Source organism: Salvelinus namaycush, chromosome 8 (genome assembly GCF_016432855.1).
Source record: "Salvelinus namaycush isolate Seneca chromosome 8, SaNama_1.0, whole genome shotgun sequence".
Classification (NCBI taxonomy): domain Eukaryota; kingdom Metazoa; phylum Chordata; class Actinopteri; order Salmoniformes; family Salmonidae; genus Salvelinus; species Salvelinus namaycush.
In genome coordinates, this window is record NC_052314.1 from 55,716,312 (window position 1) to 55,736,003 (window position 19,692).

General features: G+C 43.7%; 1 protein-coding gene across 1 annotated transcript in view; it reads left to right on the forward strand.

Annotated features, from left to right (window-relative positions):
* Window positions 1-4,199: 4,199 nt before the first annotated feature.
* Window positions 4,200-19,692, forward strand: part of LOC120052867 (protocadherin Fat 1-like) — a 90,800-nt gene continuing 75,307 nt past the window's right edge. The window contains exon 1 of the mRNA XM_039000057.1: window positions 4,200-7,461. Within this exon, the coding sequence (XP_038855985.1) occupies window positions 4,200-7,461 (3,262 nt within the window). The remainder of the gene's footprint in view (window positions 7,462-19,692) is intronic.

Sequence of the window (19,692 nt, forward strand, 5' to 3'; positions counted from 1 at the left end):
CAGAGAGAGATTTTAAAACCTTTTTGAGTGCAATATTTACTGTTAAATTATACTCTTTTTTTGTTAATGTTGTTTTGTGCCTTCTCACTTTAGTTTATTGTTTATTTTACTTGCTTTGGCAATGTAAACACATCTTTCTGAGAGAGAGAGAGAGAGAGAGAGAGAGAGAGAGAGAGAGAGAGAGAGAGAGAGAGAGAGAGAGAGAGAGAGAGAGAGAGAGAGAGAGAGAGAGACCAGAACCCCATACACAAAAGGGGCTCATGCCTGCCTTTACACAGACTTTGAGCATGGGTGGTGACAAATGGTGTGTGACTGTATGGTGGAATAGTAGTTGTGTTTGGGACTTCCATGCATGTTGACCCTATATACAAAGGTTATATTACATATTTTCCATAGATTGCATTTTACAGTCATTGTCTGAGTTCATGCTGAAAATTGCAGCCTTTTGCAACCATATCACATAAATGATATCCTACACAACCTTAGTTTACTTTCAATAGGGAAAGTCATTGTTATGGTCCTGTAGCAAAGCAATTGAGCACGACCAACGAGTGAATCTTGATTCCTGCTATTTTAACATTTTAGGCTCCTTGTCGCTTTATTTTCCAGTTGAACTGGTATGGGAATCAGCAAGGAGAGCAACGAAGGCGTGTGAGCCTCGTTACGTCACTGCTTCCTAAATCCGAGGCATCCCGGTAGAACCAGTAGGCTACTGCTGTTGAACCGATGCTGTTGAACCGCACGCAGATGAACGATTGTGGACTCCAATGTGCCATACACGCTTGATGAAAATGTGTCTTTTATGGATTTCGGAGGCGTTGAAAATGTGAATAATGTGGAATAACCGGAGTCGGATTGGTTCCTGTGTGTCACTTTACCGTTTTGCGACCTGCTCGCAAACATAATTTGCCAACATTTGCTGAGATTTATTTGAACCGAACTTTGGAGAGGCGGTGTCATCCAGCTCGTCTGGTAAGTACACTAGGAAATAGCATTGCTTTACACTGATAGAGTAACAATAATGTATTGCATAAAACCATTGAAAATAGCAGGAGTCTTTCATCATGATCATCATTACATTAGTGACATGATAAACTTCCGAGGAGCCTTTAATATTACATTGTACTGGCAGCCCATGCTTCACAATCTCCAAGATTCCTCTCTCACCACACACACACACACACACACACACACACACACACACACACACACACACACACACACACACACACACACACACACACACACACACACACACACACACATTATAAAGTTGTGGGTAAGCAGCAGCATGTGCCGTCCAGAGCGCAGCGCTTTGGAGAGAAAATAGCCTGAACAATAAGTAGTGAGAGAGCGCCATCAATCGCATATCGGTCACACTCCCATGCGCACGAATTTGGGAATAAGATATTATTGCACATTTATTACAACGAATATTCCAACGTGAAGATACTTCTAGAATACCAGGCGTGTAAATGTGCACTCTCGTTGCACACATCGGAATGAATTGAAGGTTGTAAATGGGAAAACACTTCCCCTCTCCATAGGCTCATAATAAAACGTTGTAGGCTATGGTACTGTATAGGCAATTGTTTACATTAATAGGGACTACCATTCACCCATGCGGGAAAAATTTGAATCAAACCTACACCCAAGTAACAATTTTAACTTGCTTGGATTACCTCAAACACTATTGGCACCGTGCGTAAATGTGGTAAAACATTGCCTACATTGGGGGGGTAAATTGTCATGTTCATTTTATGGATGCATGGAAAATGCAATCAAAAAGGATAATAGTGCATAGGTATTGGCATGAGTTTTCCCTACGAAATCCTATTTTTTATGATTTGCCTATTATAGCCTGGGAAGGAATAAATAATTTAAATTAAACTAGGGAATAGAGCCGATCAAAGTTAACCGTTATCTCGATTCTTGAAGCGGGGGAGCGAGCTGGTTGTTTTATCTTCATGCCAGCAAAGTAGATCCGGGCGTGCGCAACGCGGAGAGATACTAGGGGAATTCAGTGTGGAAGAAAGGGAGCACGAGAAGAAGTGGAAAGTGGATAGAGTCGCGGAGAGAGAAGTCCACGTAGTTACCATGCAGACGTTCGTACCTTACAAACTACATGAAAAACCGCCAAATCCACGCCGTTAATGAGGCAATAGGTATGTAATGTGATGCATTTGTTTTAGAACTTTTCCTGTGTATAAGCAAGTTGTCTTTGTGGTTTGTGAATCGGAGTTAAAAGTTGAGATAGTCCGACCGGACTAGTTCTCTATAAGTGGCGCTCGAGCAGTGGACTGAAATCAGATCCCTTTCTTTCCCCCAGTGAAGTTCAACATTTTAAAGTTTTTAGGAAATTTATTAAATAGGCTACTATCGAAATTAGAGACTATGGAAGTTGGTCACTGTTCTACGCCTTTTGTATACTTGTGGGAATTGTTTTACACATTGTGTAGTGTTGGCGGTTCGGGTATTGTTGCCATTTCTTTAAACAATCCATACATCTGGCTCGGGCAATGCTGCCGTGTCTACGTGAAATGAATAGAAATGGGGACCGTTGGGGGGATGGGTTGGACAATTAAACAACAGACAGAAAGCAATGATTTTATGAAGCTGTTTAGTTTTTGCCTTTTGCCATCTTCCAAGAATATGATTTCAGCAAAAAAAGTTCATTATTCTATAAAACATGTAAATATCATTTCCCCCCCCTTCTTTATGATTCGCCACGATTAGCCTAGTTCAACAGTTGAAAAATCCTGGATGTGTATGCAGACTTAGTTAAAAAAAAATATTGTACATGTATTTATTTTACTTAAGTTTGCTTACTAACCTGACATGACTGTGGCATAAAGCCCTACACTGGAGGCATGAATAGTTAGCCTAATCCCCGGGGGGGGGGGGGGGGGGGGGGGGGGGGGATATAGGCTCAAGGCATACTTTTTGTTGTTGAAAGTTCCCATGCGTGCATTATGCTACTAGCCCCATAAAACATATATATATATATAGTCTATTGCAAACATACATTCAACATGTGTTTTGAACAGATCTAAGACAGCTGGACACCAGTGTCAGTCAATAGCCCGGGCTGGGATGTTTTAACATTCTCCAGTGCTTTTCCCGATGGCAACCCTTTTAAAGCCCAAAGAGCAGCGCTGTGTTTATTTTAGCACAGCCTAAACAGAAAATAGCCAAGCTCAGGAACTAAGGCCCCAGAGTCAGTATAGACACGGCTTTTAGTGCTAGAATTCAGTTGTCTTCATCATACACTATTTCCAGGCATAACAATGGACTTATAATATACACGTGAAATCCAATAGGAGCACAAACCTGTATGCCTGAATGTCACTTCCTTTTGTATTAGACCATGAATTTTGAGTCCGTTTGCATGTCTAGTTATGCGAGGACAGTACCGCTTTTCCGCCATTTCCAACCCTTTCTTCGTGCAATGTGTCTGCTTGAGCTATTTGCATAATGTCATGTAGATCAAAGAATTTCAAAGATGTGCAATTTAGAAGATGGAAGGAATTGTGAAATGTGCTTATTATAGCTTTGAAGCCCGTTTTTCGCTTGACCTGCAATGGAATAAGTGAGAATTGAATTCCGTACAACTATTTTGTCATTACCAATGACCTCCGTCATCATTTGTACATAGAGGACTGAATTAAATGAGTATATGTTCTGATGTGAAGAGACTTGTCTCTGAATTGTGCTCTCAAACAGGATTTACGTAGTGTATCTTTTCTGTTAAACCTGTTGCTGAAATAGTAAGAGGAATGTCGGCTAAGATAAATAAGTTATTTGTCCTATGTCTTTTCTCCCTCTCCCCCTCGGTCACATAACACCCATTTGTCAGCCTGACCATCGTTTGTCATGCCGTTTAAATGAGCTCAGTGAGGCTCACAGTAAAGAGAGGAGTAAGGTTAGAGACCTTTGTCGAGCAGATATTAAGAGCAGACTTTCACCGTGCCACTTTAAAACCACAATTCTCTTAAGGAAGGTTCAACATTTAGCCCTTTTGCTTGTTAGCACAAAGACATATATTTTATGATGCTCTTAAATTAAAGCACTGATCCATCCCTATTGAGATTTTCTGAAAAATCTAATAAATGTTTAATTTGATGTTTATTTTTTGAGCTTGATTCTGACCTTCTGTTTTGTGTGTCTCCAGGTGGTTTGGTAGAGAACACGGTACGAAAATGGGGAAATACTTGACTTCACTGCTCATGCTGCTCCTGCAGCTCCTCTGCGGCTGCACAGGGAACCAAAGGACGGAGAAGGCATTGGCCCTGCAGTTCACTCACTCTGTTTACAATGCCACCATATACGAGAACTCTGCTGCTAAGACCTACTTGGAGAGTCATGCCAAGATGGGCATCTACATCACAGACCCCACCTGGGAGATACGGTACAAAATAGTGTCAGGAGACAATGAGAACCTTTTCAAAGCAGAGGACTACATCCTGGGAGACTTTAGTTTCCTGAGAATAAGGACCAAAGGAGGCAGCACTGCCATTCTGAACCGGGAGGTCAAAGACCACTACTTTCTCACTGTCAAAGCTGTGGAGAGGGGCACCAACGTGGAGGCTCGCGCCCGAGTCCAGGTCCAGGTCCAGGACACCAACGACCTGAGGCCTCTGTTCTCTCCCACCTCCTACAGCGTCTCGCTGCTCGAGAACATAGCCATACGGACCAGCGTGGCCAAGGTCACCGCCACGGACGCCGACATCGGGACGAACGGGGAGTACTACTACAGCTTCCGGGAGTGGACAGATATGTTCGCCGTCCATCCCACAAGCGGGGTGGTGACGCTGACGGGCAAGCTGGATCACTCTGAGACCAAGCTGTATGACCTGGAGATCCTAGCCGTGGACCGAGGCATGAAGCTCTACGGGAGCAGCGGCTTCAGTAGCATGGCCAAGCTGACGGTGAGGGTGGAGCAGGCCAACGAGCACGCGCCTGTCATCACCGCCGTCACCCTGGCGCCCTCGGGCGCCGACCGCGACCCCACCTACGCCATAGTGACCGTCGAAGACAACGACCAGGGACCAAACGGGGAGATCGCGTCGTTGAGCGTGGTGGCGGGCGACCCCCTACAGCAGTTTAAGGCCATGAGAACTAGTCCCGGGAGCAAGGAGTACAAAATCAAAGCGGTCAAGGATGTAGATTGGGACACCCAGCCTTTCGGATACAACCTCACATTACAGGCCAAGGACAAAGGAAGCCCCCCACAGTTTTCTTCAGCGAAAGTGGTACATGTAACATCCCCTCAGTTTAAAGTGGGCCCCCCTAAATTTGAACATGCTGTTTATAGGGTCAATCTCAGTGAGTTTGCCCCTCTCCATACACCCGTTGCTATGGTAACTGCATTGCCAAAGTATCCACAGTTGAAGTATGCTTTCAGATATAAGACAGAGAAGAATCGTTTTGCTATTAATCCAGACACTGGCTTAATTACCACAACTGGACCCATCTACGCGGATTATGCCCCAAAATTTGAACTAGAAGTTATTACCAGTGACAAAAAGGCAGCGACCAAGGTTATCATTGACATTATAGATGTTAACAATAATGCTCCTGAGTTCCAACAGACCTCTTACAAGGCCACCGTTGATGAGAATGTACCCGTAGGGTCCAACGTGTTAGCAGTGAAAGCCACTGATCTAGACAGTGGCGAGAACGGGTATGTGACCTACAGCATTGCCAACGTGAGCCCGCAGCCTTTTGTCATCGACTACTTCTCTGGTGTCATCGGCACCTCAGAAGAGCTGGATTACGAGCTGATGCCAAGGATTTACAATCTCAAAATTAGGGCTTCAGACTGGGGTTCCCCTTTCCGACGGGAGGTGGAGGCAACAGTTACTGTCACACTGAATAACCTGAATGACAATAAGCCTCTATTCGAAAATGTCGACTGTGAAGTCACGGTGCCTAGAGACCATGGCGTGGGAGAGCAGATAACGACGGTGTCTGCAATTGACGCTGACGAATTGCAGCTAGTGCGGTACGACATTAAAGCTGGGAATGAACTTGATCTCTTTGAGTTGAACTCCAACTCGGGGGTGCTTTCTTTGAAACGAACACTGAGCGAGGGGGAGGCAGGTAAAGTGTCCTTCCATAGTTTACAGATCAGAGCCAGTGATGGAGAGCATGAGACTGAACCAATGATTATGAACATCACTGTCATCACAGCTCGCAAGCCTGTCCAATTGAAGTGCGTCGACACTGGGGTTGCTACCATGTTGGCAGAAAAGCTTCTTCATGGCACTAAGATCCACACCGCAACTGAGCCTGACGATAACTTAATGGACATCCATTCGGTTAACCGCTACTCCCCTCAGTTTGCAGAGTCCTTCCCTAGTGTCATTGAGGTCAAAGAGGACCTTCCGGTTGGGGCTAGGGTAGTCCTTCTAAGCGCCTCCGACACAGACAGTGGTTTTAACGGAAAACTGGTGTACGTTATTTCAGGAGGAGATACAGAGAGTCGTTTCATTGTAGACATGAACACCGGTTGGCTTTTGGTTCACACTCCACTGGACAGGGAAACAACGGACCACTACACACTGAACGTCACAGTCTACGATCTGGGAATACCGCAGAAGTCCTCCTCGCGTCTTTTAGATGTTAAGATCTTGGATGCTAACGATAACAGTCCGCAGTTCCTGCAAGACTCCTATTCGGTGGAAATAAGTGAAAACACACCAGTGGGGACTGAAATCGTCCAGGTGGATTCCACCGATAAGGACCAGGGAGATAACGGAGTAATCAGGTATTCGATTGTGGCCGACACTGACCAGTTTGCCATTGACGAGCTGACTGGAGTAGTGACGGTGAAAAAGCAGCTGGATCGCGAGGTGCACCTGGTTTACATTCTGAAGATTGCTGCGTGTGATCAGGCTGTTAATGAACCTCAACTCGTGTCTACAGTGTTGCTAAAGGTCGTTCTTGAGGACGTCAATGACAATCCTCCCAAATTCATCCCGTCCAATTACCGCGTGAAAGTGAGGGAGGACCTCCCGATCGGCACTGTGATTATGTGGCTGGAGGCTCACGACCCGGATGTCGGGCTGTCCAGTCAGGTACGGTACAGCCTCAGCGATAACGGGGACGGCAACTTCGAGGTGGACAAACTCAGTGGCGCGGTACGCATCCTGCAGAATCTGGATTACGAGAAAAAGCAGGTGTACAATCTCACGGCGAAAGCCAAGGACAAAGGGAAGCCCATGTCTTTATCGTCGACGTGCTTTATTGAGGTGGATGTAGTGGACGTAAACGAGAATCTGTATCGCCCGTGGTTCCCCTCGTTTGTGGATAAGGGATTTATAAAAGAGGACGCCCTCATTGGGACATCCGTAATGAAAGTAACGGCTCAAGACGAAGACAAAGGAAGAGACGGAGAAATACGCTACTCAATACGGGACGGCTCTGGCCTAGGGATATTCACCATTGATGAAGAGACTGGTGAGTTTCTCACTTTTTCCCCCCTCTTTGTCATTACCATATTGCCCCTATGTGAAGGCCCATTTTGTTTATCATTTATTATTTAAGGCACCAAATGGGCATGCATGAATTTTAAATGACTGGGATGTGAAAAGGGATGTAATCCCATGTATCTGTGCAGACTATGCTTGTCTGCCCATGCCCCCCCCCCCCCCTGAAATATCAGTGGTGGGGGCAAATGGTGAATGGAGGTGAGGGTTGCTTCCTGGAGAACTGCTAAGCTTCCTGATTCCTTTCATTTTTCTGTCTGAGGGAAGATAATTGATGGCAGGAACAGCTGGAGCAGCTGTGTCCTAGACCTGCAGTAGACATTCCAAACTAGTTGCCGTGGAATTAAGAGGATTGCTTAGTGATTTGACCCACTGACTCTCCCTTTCCCACACGACCTAAACACGGCATTTTGTTTCAATGTTGAAAAACGAGTCATATGCAAATGGGTAATGCAGCATGCTGGCTAATCCCACATGAGATGGAACTTGTTTGTATAATGAGAGAGTTATTTTTCTGTGATTGTCATATCTGCTTCAGTATTGCAAATCTACATTTTTTTGTGTGTCTGGTGAAATGCACTTGCTGGCCTCTTTGTGGTCTTACAAAGAAAGTATGAGTATTTTTTTTTCCAGCTGCTCACGGACGTTAAAGAACCTGTGCCAAGGGTTTAAAAATAAGCAGTCCGGAATTCAAACGGTTTTGCCACAAAAAGCTACTGGTCACCCCATTTTGGGTGTGTCAGACCTGGCTTGCTGCCCTTCATTTTAAACATAGTTACCATAATCTGGGTGGCTTAATGTGAGTTTTTCCCTTTTAAAATGTATTTCTGCATGGCAATATACATATTTAATGTACAAATGGGCCGGTGAAACTTGATGAATAAACATAAAGTTTTTAGCATATATGTAGTCTATCCCCTAAGTCTGGAAGTTCAATGCAAAGTCTCTGGAAATGTAATTTACAGATTTTAAAGTAACTCAATGAGATATTGATGAGAGAATGTTAATTTAGATTCAGGTGGAGACATACACTTTATTAAGCGGAGTAAATTAGGGCCTTCCGTGAACCTGTGGGGAAATCACACTTTCTTTGCTGGTACATTAGCATGACGGGATGAGCCGGCATGAAGCATTGCTCCTTAAGGACCATCTGTCAGCTATTGTGCCTGTCCAGTCTTAGTGTGATTGTTCTCTGGGGTAGTTGTCAGATTGTTGCTTGTAGATAATTCTACCTCTTTTGTTCAAAAATACTGAGGGAAAATGTAAACAGAGCGAACTGGAGGGAGACTTTTTGATTCTTGAAATGCAATTTGAAACTCATCTGAGATTGGTTTAAAAATGGCTTCGGTCCCGCTCATCAACATTTGTAGAAACTTTCTCACACACAGTGCACTCTTTAGGGAGTTGACGTTTTGAAACAAAGTGCCTTATATTTAGGCAACAGAGATTTCTGCTCTGTGGTTTGTTAGTTGAGACTCTGCCCTTGGCTTGGGGCTGTGGATCTTAGGCCGAGTCTCAGAAGTGTTCTTGTTTCCGTGAAGGACACCCACTTCTTGTTTGAAATCCCACTCCTGAATGTATTGGATGCAGGTCACCGGGAGCTCCTGACCTGCTCTTCCTCCCCTGTCCTCGACCTCCATTGCCTTCAGAGTGATTTATCAGAAGTGGCAATGATATGATTGTCCTGCTATTCAGCCCCATTGTTCGGGATCACAGCCATAGCTGGTAGCAAACCAAATATGCCCAAGGCAACGGTGTGCCTCCTGGGAATTCATGCATTGACTGAAGGATGGTTTGGGGGGTTGGTCTGAGCAGAGGGGGGTGTGAGGTTACCATGTGAGGATTATGCTCTACAAGAAATCAATGTAAAACAAAGGGTGCACACCCAGCATCGCTTTCACCCAGTCATGCAGCTGCACCTAGTGCTTTCCGACAAGTAGGAAAACAAGGGTTGAGAGGAGAAGAAAACAAATGAAAAAGTGCTAAAACCAAAGGGTACATGCCAGAAGCCACACACACCTTAAGCTCTGGAAAGGTTTTTATGAGGGGACTAGTAAGGGAAGGCTGGCTAACATCTGTGGCTGGTTAAATTAAATGCCTTTTGGAATCTCATGTTCTCCTTATGCATGCTTTATTTATTCCCTTTATCCTCTTGAACCCCTGGGTTTGAGAATGGAGGGGTAGTGATGAGGAATGTGCAAATGAAAAGGTCTTTAGTGCCCATTTGACTCCCTTACCTCTCATCTTACTGCCAAGAAGATACAATTTTGGCCCTTAGTTTTTCTCCTTAAGCCTGAATCTTTAACTTTATATTTAGTTACAAGCTTAATTTAGTTCAGTGAACAGAGGTGGAAATTAATTTATGTAACTTCAGCTTTCAATATATTTTTTGACCCGATTCAGGGTTTGCTTTTGCTAACAGCAGTAATTCTGCAATTTTTAGGCCAAGATAAGATGAGCAAAACCCAGAAAGTTGTTACTTCTAAGATAGGAATCAACATGTTTCCCCCCCTATCCAGTTCTTATTGTCCGACTGTAGACGGCTTTATCCGCCAAACGTCTGGCCCCTCTGGATCTCTGGCCCTTGTATTTACTTCTGCACATCACACAAACATGTTTAGAGCTGTGGGCTATGTGGAGCCCTGGTGAGATTTTGTGTGCAGTCCAGGCTAATTCTGTCCTCGTGTGTGCTCAGACACTGCTGTTGGGGTTATGGAGCTAATGGGGGCCTGACACACTTAAGGCCAGCTAGGTATGCCGCTAACCTGATTGATGTTTCCAGGGCCAGGCATGGAATCTAGTTCCTTGATTTAATAAACCTTTAGTTGGAAAAAGGAACAAACAACTGGAGCCTGAGGTCGTGATACAGAGAGAAGAACAACAAGATGGACTTATTTTATAAAGTAGGCTAGTTGAGGCTTCTAGTAAGAGGGGGGGTTGTTGTGGTTGGGCGTAGAAGTTAGGGCTGGGAATTGCCAGGGACCTCAAGATAAGACATTATCACAATACTTAGGTGCCAATACGGTATTTATTGTATTTCTCGTGATTCTATATATATATATATTGTGAATCTATAGTGTGATTTTTATTGCGATTCGATGTTCCAAACATATTGCTCACCACATGTCTGCTGCAGAGGGGCAAGAGAGAGCCATGAGGAAACAGGTTTTGATCAGTCATGGAAATCAAAGTTCTAAAAACAAATTGGCTCCATATTTTAAAAGCTATGAATAAAAAATACTGGAGTTTTGCTAGCCAACTAGCTCAAAACTATATTGGGATATTGTCAATATGATATATCGAAGAAAAAAAAAGAAGATATCCCAATATGTAACTGTACACCCCCCCCAACCATCACTAGTAGAAGTTATTGTTGTGGGGTGGTCGAGGTGGTGAGTGGTATTAATTTGGGACAAAAACCACATGACATTCCGTTCTCTCTGTGAATCTAAATTGAGATCGACTCTTAATGGTCTTCACTCTGCAGTGCACTATAAATGCTTTTCACCGACGTCCCTGTAAAAAAGCCAGTAATGCTGCCGCTGTTGCTTAGGGAAGAGGGAGGGGTGGAGGATGTTGTTTGTCATGGACTGTGCTTAATTAGTGGCGAGGTAGGCTATAGGCATAGGCCCAATAAGTCTTGTACTGGTACATTGTTCAAATCAAATTGTATTTGTCACATACACATGGTTAGCAGATGTTAATGTGAGTGTAGTGAAATGCTTGAGGCAACAATGTAAGAAATAATACATAAAAAAAAAATGAATAGTGCATAGTTTCCTAAGAACTCGAAGCGAGGCGACCATCTCTGTCGGCGCCATCAGTGAATCGATGGAGACCGTTCTCAAAGTAGATCAATTAGACTTGGTGCTTGCGCTAAAGGATTGACTGCCGATTATGAGGCCATGGAAGGGTTATCTGTGATCAATTAAGCATGTCTTTCTGTTAGAACTCCTAATACCTTGTATTTCGGCCTTTGACGTAAAGAGCTAGTTCGACCAGACTCTCTCTCTCATTGTGTTTCTCCTCCAGGAACTGCTAGTTTAAATGCTGCTTTGACAGCACTATTGAAGTCATGTCTTTAAGTTCGTTAGCCTACTTTGTGAACCGAGGTGAAAAACCAAGATGTGATAATTGAATTTGCACTGATTCACTTAACAGGGGAAAAAAGAGGTGCAAATGCATATTAATAAAAGTCTCCAGGCTTAAAATATACTAGTAGTAAAGGTGACCAAAGGTGTAGGCCTTCATGCGGTGTGTTTGCATTTATGTAGGAAAAACGTAAGGAATCTCAACAGCCCCAGTGGAATCGCCTCTTCCGTCCAGATGCTCATTGGATAATGTATGCGTTGCCCTTTGCTCATTGGATAATGTATGCGTTGCCCTTTCACTTCAAACTGGAGGCAGCCGGTGTGCTGAAATAGCTGTTTGTGGAGGCAAATGAACTAGTTTGACGTGGAATGACAAAGTTCTGTGAGCTTGTGTTTTCCCCTCTTCAAATTTGGCCTTCCTCCCACCTCTCTTCCCCAAATTGTCCCCCCATTTCCCTTCCTGTCGAGAGCGAGGTAGGGCCGACCCTCAGTGATGCCAGATAGGGGAGGTATGTGGCGAATGGTTTTGTCTTTTCATGTTTGGCTGCGTTCACTATTCCAGCCATGTTTGCACCACCAAAGCTTCATGGGAGATTGATTGAACCCAAACACCCAGGCCCGGTCCCTTCTATTTTTTTGATTCTATACACACAAGCCAGAAGTGTGACTTCTTCAGCACACTCAAAAGAGCCGCATGACTTGTAATGGTCTTTGCTTGAGCGCCGTTGCTGGGGCGACAGGACCAGGAATGTGCAGCGGGGCAAAGTTGATTGTAGGGTGCTAAATGAAAAGCACACTTTCCCCAGTTAAAGTTTGTTGTTTCTCTCTGTCCAGTAAGTCTTTTTTAGAAACCTGTGAAGGTGCCACGTGCAGATGGTGTGCTCGATTGTGAGTTAACTCTTGTCATGCTAATCTAGGCAATTGAGACCCGTGGTGTAACGGCTGTCTAATTCCTCCTCCTCGGATGAGGAGAAGGAGTAAGGGTCGGACCAAAACGCAGAGTTGTTAGTGCTCATATTGATTTAATCAAAACGAAACTGAACACTTACAAATACAAAAAAACAACAAACGTGACAAAACCGAAAACAGTCCCGTGTGGCACGAACACTGACACGAGATACAAACACCCACAAACACACACGTGAACCCCGGCTGCCTTAGTATGATTCTCAATCAGGGACAACGATTGACAGCTGCCTCTGATCGAGAATCATACCAGGCCGAACACAAAATCCCAACATAGAAAATCACACATAGACAAACCCACCCAACTTACGCCCTGACCAACTAAATAAATACAAGACAAAAGAAAACAGGTCAGGAACGTGACACGTGGCTAATAATGGTTGGTGACATTTTGTTTTCTTTTTATGTAAACTACTGTAAATTATGACTCTACACAAGTTGCTAATGATTGCACAGAGATTCTGCAGACAAGACTGCTGTAACTACATGTTTGTCACACATTTGACAGAAAAGAAAAGAATCAAATTGATCTTTACTGGGATATTTCGATTGTTGAAACTTGGGCCTAGAAGCCATTTTGTTTTTCAGTTCTCTATCTTGGCGTGTGTTCCCCTGTTACTTTGAAAATACCTACAGTTCCCTGTAGCATGTTCACCTGAATATGAAGTCGTTGTTTTCCGATCATAGCAATCAAAATGGAGTTTTACTGCAGTGAAAGGGGTAACCGACAAAAGGCTTAGCTGGCTGTTTATTTTACAGCATCTCTATATGATGCATTGGCTCTCAAAGCGTAACTGACTGAATGTCAAAGTGAAACAGTGCTTGGCTTAACGAATCCTGAGGTTTCATGTGTTGAGAGACAGCCACTTAAAATCAAATGGCGGGAGATGAAGATGCTCCTTTTGAATTCCCCGTCCGTCATGTTTACTGTCAAGCTGCCAATGTAAAGACCAAAGACAGGAAACATCAGAATTACAGTAGCATGACCAGAGACAGCAGCTTAATGGCACTGGGTTCAAATCCAGTGTTATACAGATGTAGACACTGACATGTTTAGGCCTAAGTGCCATGGTTGCCTCTTAGGGTTGAAAAGCTTAGGATAGAAAATGCTGCCCAAACATGCATTTAAACTCCCATACTCTCCCAACCTTCCTGTCATAACTCTCAACAACCATAATGCCTTTTATAGGCCTAAACGCCACTCTAATCTCTAATCTCCGAAAACAATAAAAATTGAATGAAAAAAAGAATCAACCTTTGTAAATGTCAGCACGGCAGCCTATTGGAAAAACGAGAGCAGGCCTATATTTCAAAGTGCCTTATCTGTCTCCAAAAAAAAGACCTTTCCGCGGGAACCGTTTACCGCGGCGCATTGAGTACAGTCGGTGTCAGTGGGCAACTATCTCAGGGGGCTTCATAAACATTTTGCGATAAGAGGAAAACAGACGGTACATCGCGCCCACTATTATCAGAGGAGCGGGGCATGGCACCGGAGGGCCGGGAGGGAACAGGTCTTAAATTATAACATGATATTAAACCAGGTGGCGCTTCTCACAGGCCCGCTCTGAGGCCTTTTGAAATAACACTGCACTCTGTGACAATGGTAGCTGCCTGGGCATGTCCCAATAGGCTTCCTCAACTGGAATTAATGGGGTAAATTCTGCCAGAAAAAAAAAGGAAAAATCCCATCAGGCATGTTTTCATTGCATCACTCTCCTTTCGTTCATTAAAGACTCTCTCGCTTTCACTCTGTATCTCGCTGCGTTCTCCCCTCTCCCCCTCACTCCAGATGAATGCAGCCATTCTTTTAGTTTTTCCTTGGGCCAGAGAATCTAGAATAGGATTCTTATTTTATTACACAGTGTCATCAAGCTATAGTTTTGAATATCTATGCCGCTTTAAAACGTTAATGCCCCCCTGGTCTGTTGATGCAGTTTTAGTAAATGGCAGTTGTTTAGTGCTTTTAGTTAGTTCCCTCCCCTTTTAAGACCATATGATTAAAGCACACTGCTCCACATTGTTAAGCTGGCTGAAATGATTCAGTTTGTCTAAAGTTTTAAAGTACCATTTCCCTTAAACCCAGCTGTTGATAGCGCTGTTTTATGCCTCCGGTGGCGATTGTATACAAAATGCACAATGATGCGCGAAGCGGAAGTGGTTGGTGGATCGCCGGGTCAAAGAGAGATCAAATTACATTTTGTTACAACAAGTGTAGACTTTACTGTTAAATGCTTACTTACGAGCCCTTTCCTAACAATGCGGAGTTAAAAAGTACGCAAATTTGCACAAATTAATTAAAAAAAGGAATTAGTAACACAATAAAATAACAAGAACGAGGCTTTATACAAGGAGTACCGGTACTGAGTCAGTGTGCTAGGGTACTAAGTAGTTGAGGTGATTGAGGTAATAGGTACATGTAGTTAGGGGTAAAATTGACCAGGCAATCAGGTTCGATAATAAACAGAGTAGCAGCAGTGCGTGTGAAAGTGTGTCTGTGTGAGTGTGTTGGTGTATGCGTGTAGCGTCAATTTGCAGATGTGATATGTTTTGTGTTTGTAAGCGTGTGTGTGCGTGTGCACATGCGTGCGCATTGGAGTCGGTGTAGTATGTGTGAGCCCAGTGAGTGTGCATAGAGTCAGTGCAAAAAAAAAAAAATGGGTCGGTGCAAATAGTCCGGGTAGCCATTTGATGAACTATTGATCAGTCTTATGGCTTGGGGGTATAAGCTGTTCAGGAGCCTTTTGGTCCTAGACTTGGTGCTCCTGCACAGCACGGCAAGCGGAGAGAAATTCACTTTTGTTTTGAGAGACTGTGTGAACTCATCATGCAGCTGTTTTGATGGCTGTTTTCCCGGATCTACACTAATGTACTGAATACCCGCTGAATGCTGGTCACTCTTCAAAGCGCCACCATATTTCGTCAATGACCCCGATATGGTCTTTGACACTTCAATAGCCTGCTAAGTCCTATTTTGCATGGTGATTCTACGCCTTTGGCCGATGTGTTACCATGTGTAACTCAAGCTGTCCGTATTTATTCAGAAATATCCATCATTCTATAAAGTAATAACGATGATGAGTGCGAACGCGAGACCTGTAGGCTATGTGGGTATCCCATGAGGTGGAGTTTTTCTGCTTTGGCTGCACTTCATAGCCTTGTGAATTTTTCAAACGTTTTGGGCATTAATACTTACAGTATGGACCGGAAAACGTTGGAAGTGCAGGGCTAGGCTAGGTCTTAGCTTCTGAGAACTCTTGGATCCAAAGAGATGATTTGATTTCGAGGGGGCATGGGAAACTTAGCTCAGGACTCTTTTTCTAATACACCCAGGGCTCTACGTGGTGGAGGAATTTGAAGCATTCCACCAGGGCCGGTGGAAAGAGAAGAGGGGGGGGGGGGGAGCACTGAGAAAGTTTATGTAAGCATGTGAGGCAGGAGTCCTAAGAAGGCTGAGGAATGCGAGGGGAAAGGAGAGCGGAATTACCGAGAGGTAGTTCAAAGCAAACGTCTGACTTTTTCAAGTGCAGAGCAAGGGAGTGCTGGCGTAAGCCGAAATAGCTGATCTCTCGGTCTTGAGAAGACACGTTTTTGTTCTCTCGTGGTCTCCGAAGCACGTAAATTATTCCTGTACGGCCTCTTGTTGTGAAGGTCACCGGAAGACCATCTCGACTTCTGTAGATATCTTTGTCGACAATAGGAAAAAACGGTGAAAATAGTTTTTCTCTGGGCTGTGTAAAGTTGACTGCAGCCTAATTCCTCATTACACGTTTTCAATGCCAGAAAAATATGATATTGACTCAGTTTCTGAAGTAGACGTCGTGCTACCATATGAAAATAAGCACTGGGGATAAACAGGATTTTGCAAATCCTAATCCTCTCTTGACAACCGGTAATCTTTTTGGCGCTCTAATTTGTTTCAATTGCCAGCTTTTGATATCCATGGCATGTGCAATCCTCTCCATTTGTGGCGACACCATTGTAGCTACAAGGCCTTCTGGGGAAAAGAGTGTCTCTCCACAATTTAGCCCCCCGCCCACTATGTACCCCCTTTCATGACAGGGACCGTGGTCCTATACATGCTAGAAATACCGAGCACACCTCATCCTCTGAACTAAATAGGGAACATCATAGTATAGTTCCGGAGGTCCTACCCCCACTGGGTGTTACTTTTTTGTTTTGGCCTGGATCAGCTGGACTTATCCAATCCACCTAAATGTTTTCTGTCCTCAGATCTCCAGACCTCCTCTGCCATTTTCCTCGGCGCCTCGAAGCACAACCATGTTATTTCACCATTTTGTCAAAACAACACTCAGTGGCTGTGTGTTGTGCAGTAGACTTCATCCAGCCTCCCCGCTGTAACTAGCTATTGAGTAAATGTCACGGTGGACCTGTTTCCGGAGACTGATTGAGGCGGCAGGTAGCCTAGTGGTTAGAACTTTGGGCCAGTAACCGAAAGGTTGCTTGATCGAATCCCCGAGTTGACAAGGTAAAAATCTGTCGTTCTGCCACCTGAACAAGGCAGTTAACGCACTGTTCCTAGGCCGTCATTGTACATAAGAATTTGTTCTTAACTGACTTGCCTAGTTAAATAAAGGTTAAATAAAGATAAAATAAATAAAAATTGAAGCGAACACACTTTGCAGTTCACACGCCTACATGAGATGGCAGAATTGTAGGGACAGAATTGTAGGGACAGCTCTTTTTATTGTGTAGCCTAGCTGCTGTGCTAGGTGGCTGTCGAAGGTGTAGCTGTAGGCTATGCAAGGAAGAGGGAAAGAAAGGAGAGAGAGAGCAAATCTGTCTGGGTAGGTTGCCTAGCTTTGTCAACTGTTTTTATTGCCTCAAGGGCACATTTTGCAACTTCCTCATTGACTAGCCTAGAAGTATAGGTGTGGTGGCTAAATACCTCAGATTCATGATTTATACACATTTATACAGCTAACTATTGTTTCAATAGATGCTTTGTCGATAGATGCTTGTCTTCTAGTAGGTTTATTTAAAGCCAGCCACGCATTCATGTTTGAATAAAAAGTAGATGTCAACTGAAATTGTCCTTGTGTTCAGAAAGAGCTTAATTGAAATGTTTCTCTTTTTGAATTGAACTTGATATTCTAGGCGTCAGAGCCTCATCAAACTATGAAAAAGATACAAGATTTGGACTTTCTTACTTCCGCCAGTCAACCATTACAATGCTATCGTACCAGTTGGCCTTACCGACCACAGTTTAAGTTTCCTGTGAGGGGTGAGTTTGGATCAAGGTCCTCTATGACTATGCAGTATTGTTGTTAGTCACCACTAGAATGAAGGAATTACATTTTATTTTCATGTCAAATGGTTAATTGGCAACCCATCCTATCCGGGATTAATTGAAACATAAACAAACATTGCAATAATTCACTGTGATAATTCAGCGATAATTGCTCTAGCAGTGCAGAACAGTAATATAAAGTCATCTTCTCTATGCTGATAGCTTTAGGGTTGGCTGCTAAAAGCCTGACACTGATGAGCGAATGGAATGAAATGGTATAGGTGTGGTGGCTAAATACCTCTGATTCATCATTTACACCCTCTGTGAGTAATTATCCAGCCAACTATTGATTTGATATGTTTCGATAGGTGCTTTGTCTTCTGGTATGTTTATTTAAAGCCAGTCACGCATTCATGTTTGTATAAAAAGTAGATGTCAACTGAAACTGGCATTGTGTTCAGTTAGAGCTTCATCGAAATGGTTCTCTCTTTAAAATGGAACTATTCTAGGCGTCAGAGCCTCATCAAACTATTAAAAAAAGATACGAGATTTGGACTTTCTCCCTTCCGCCGGTCGACCATTACAATGCTATCGTACCAATTAGCCTTATCTACCACGGTTTGTTGAAGTTTCCTGTGAGGGGTGAGTTTGGGTCAAGGTCCTCTATGACTATGCCGTCTTGTTAGTCACCTGTAGCAGTGCAGAACTGCACTAATATAAAGTCATCTTCTCCATGCCGATGGCTTTAGGGTTGGCAGCGGGCACTCTGACAGCCTGACACTCGTGAGCGAGTGGAATGGTTCTGCTATGCCAGTGTCTCCCAGTCAAACGGATGAGCACTCAAGCATGGGCATTGCGTTGGCACAGGCACAATAAATGTCTCATCCCTCTTGTTCAAGCTGTCTCTCTTTTACCTTGTCTCTCACACACAATTAGTCTGAATAGCACACATTCTCACCCTTTACACACAGACACAGAAATGTATCACACACACACACACACACACACACACACACACACACACACACACACACACACACACACACACACACACACACACACACACACACACACACACAATCTTAGTTTCTCGCTCCATTTTCTTTTACCCACTCAACCGCTCTCTCCATCTCATCCTCACTCCTTCTTTTCCCAATCTCCACCCTCTCTCTCTCTGCCTCTCACTCATACTCTTTCCCCCATGCTCTCGCAGGACGCTAGCAGTCAGATTAGCACTCACATTTCTTATTCATGCTTCACATTTGCAAATCTGTTCCTCCCAGAAGCTCTCTCAGTGAGTGCAGTGAGTAGTCGGCAGTGCTTCCGTGAGAAAAACTCACACTTGCACATTTTGACTGTGTTTTTTTGTGGCAATATATATGTTTTTGTAATCGGTTTACTTCATTATATAATCACTTTTTGTATTTTTTTAAATTTCCGCCTCACGATGGCCCTTTGGGTGCATTTCACATTCGGTGCCAGCCAGCAAGCCTTGACAAGCCTGTATACCCATATGACATCGACCATATTACACCCTGCATGCCTTCAGAAAGTATTCATACCCCGTAACTTAATCCACATTTTGTTGTGTTACAGCCTGAATTCAAAATTGATTAAATATATATTTTTCCTCACCCATCTACACACAATACCCCCAAAATGACAAAGTGAAAACATGTTTTTAGAAATGTTTGCAAATGTAGTAAAATAAAGAACAGAAATATCTAATTTGAGTCATCTGAGTCAATAATTTATCGAAGCACCTTTGGCAGCGATTACAACTGTGAGTCTTTCTTAAGAGCTTTTGACACCTGGATTGTGCAACATTTGCCCATTTATTCTTTAAACAATTCTTCAAGCTCTGTCAAATTGGTTGTTGATCATTGGGAGACAACCA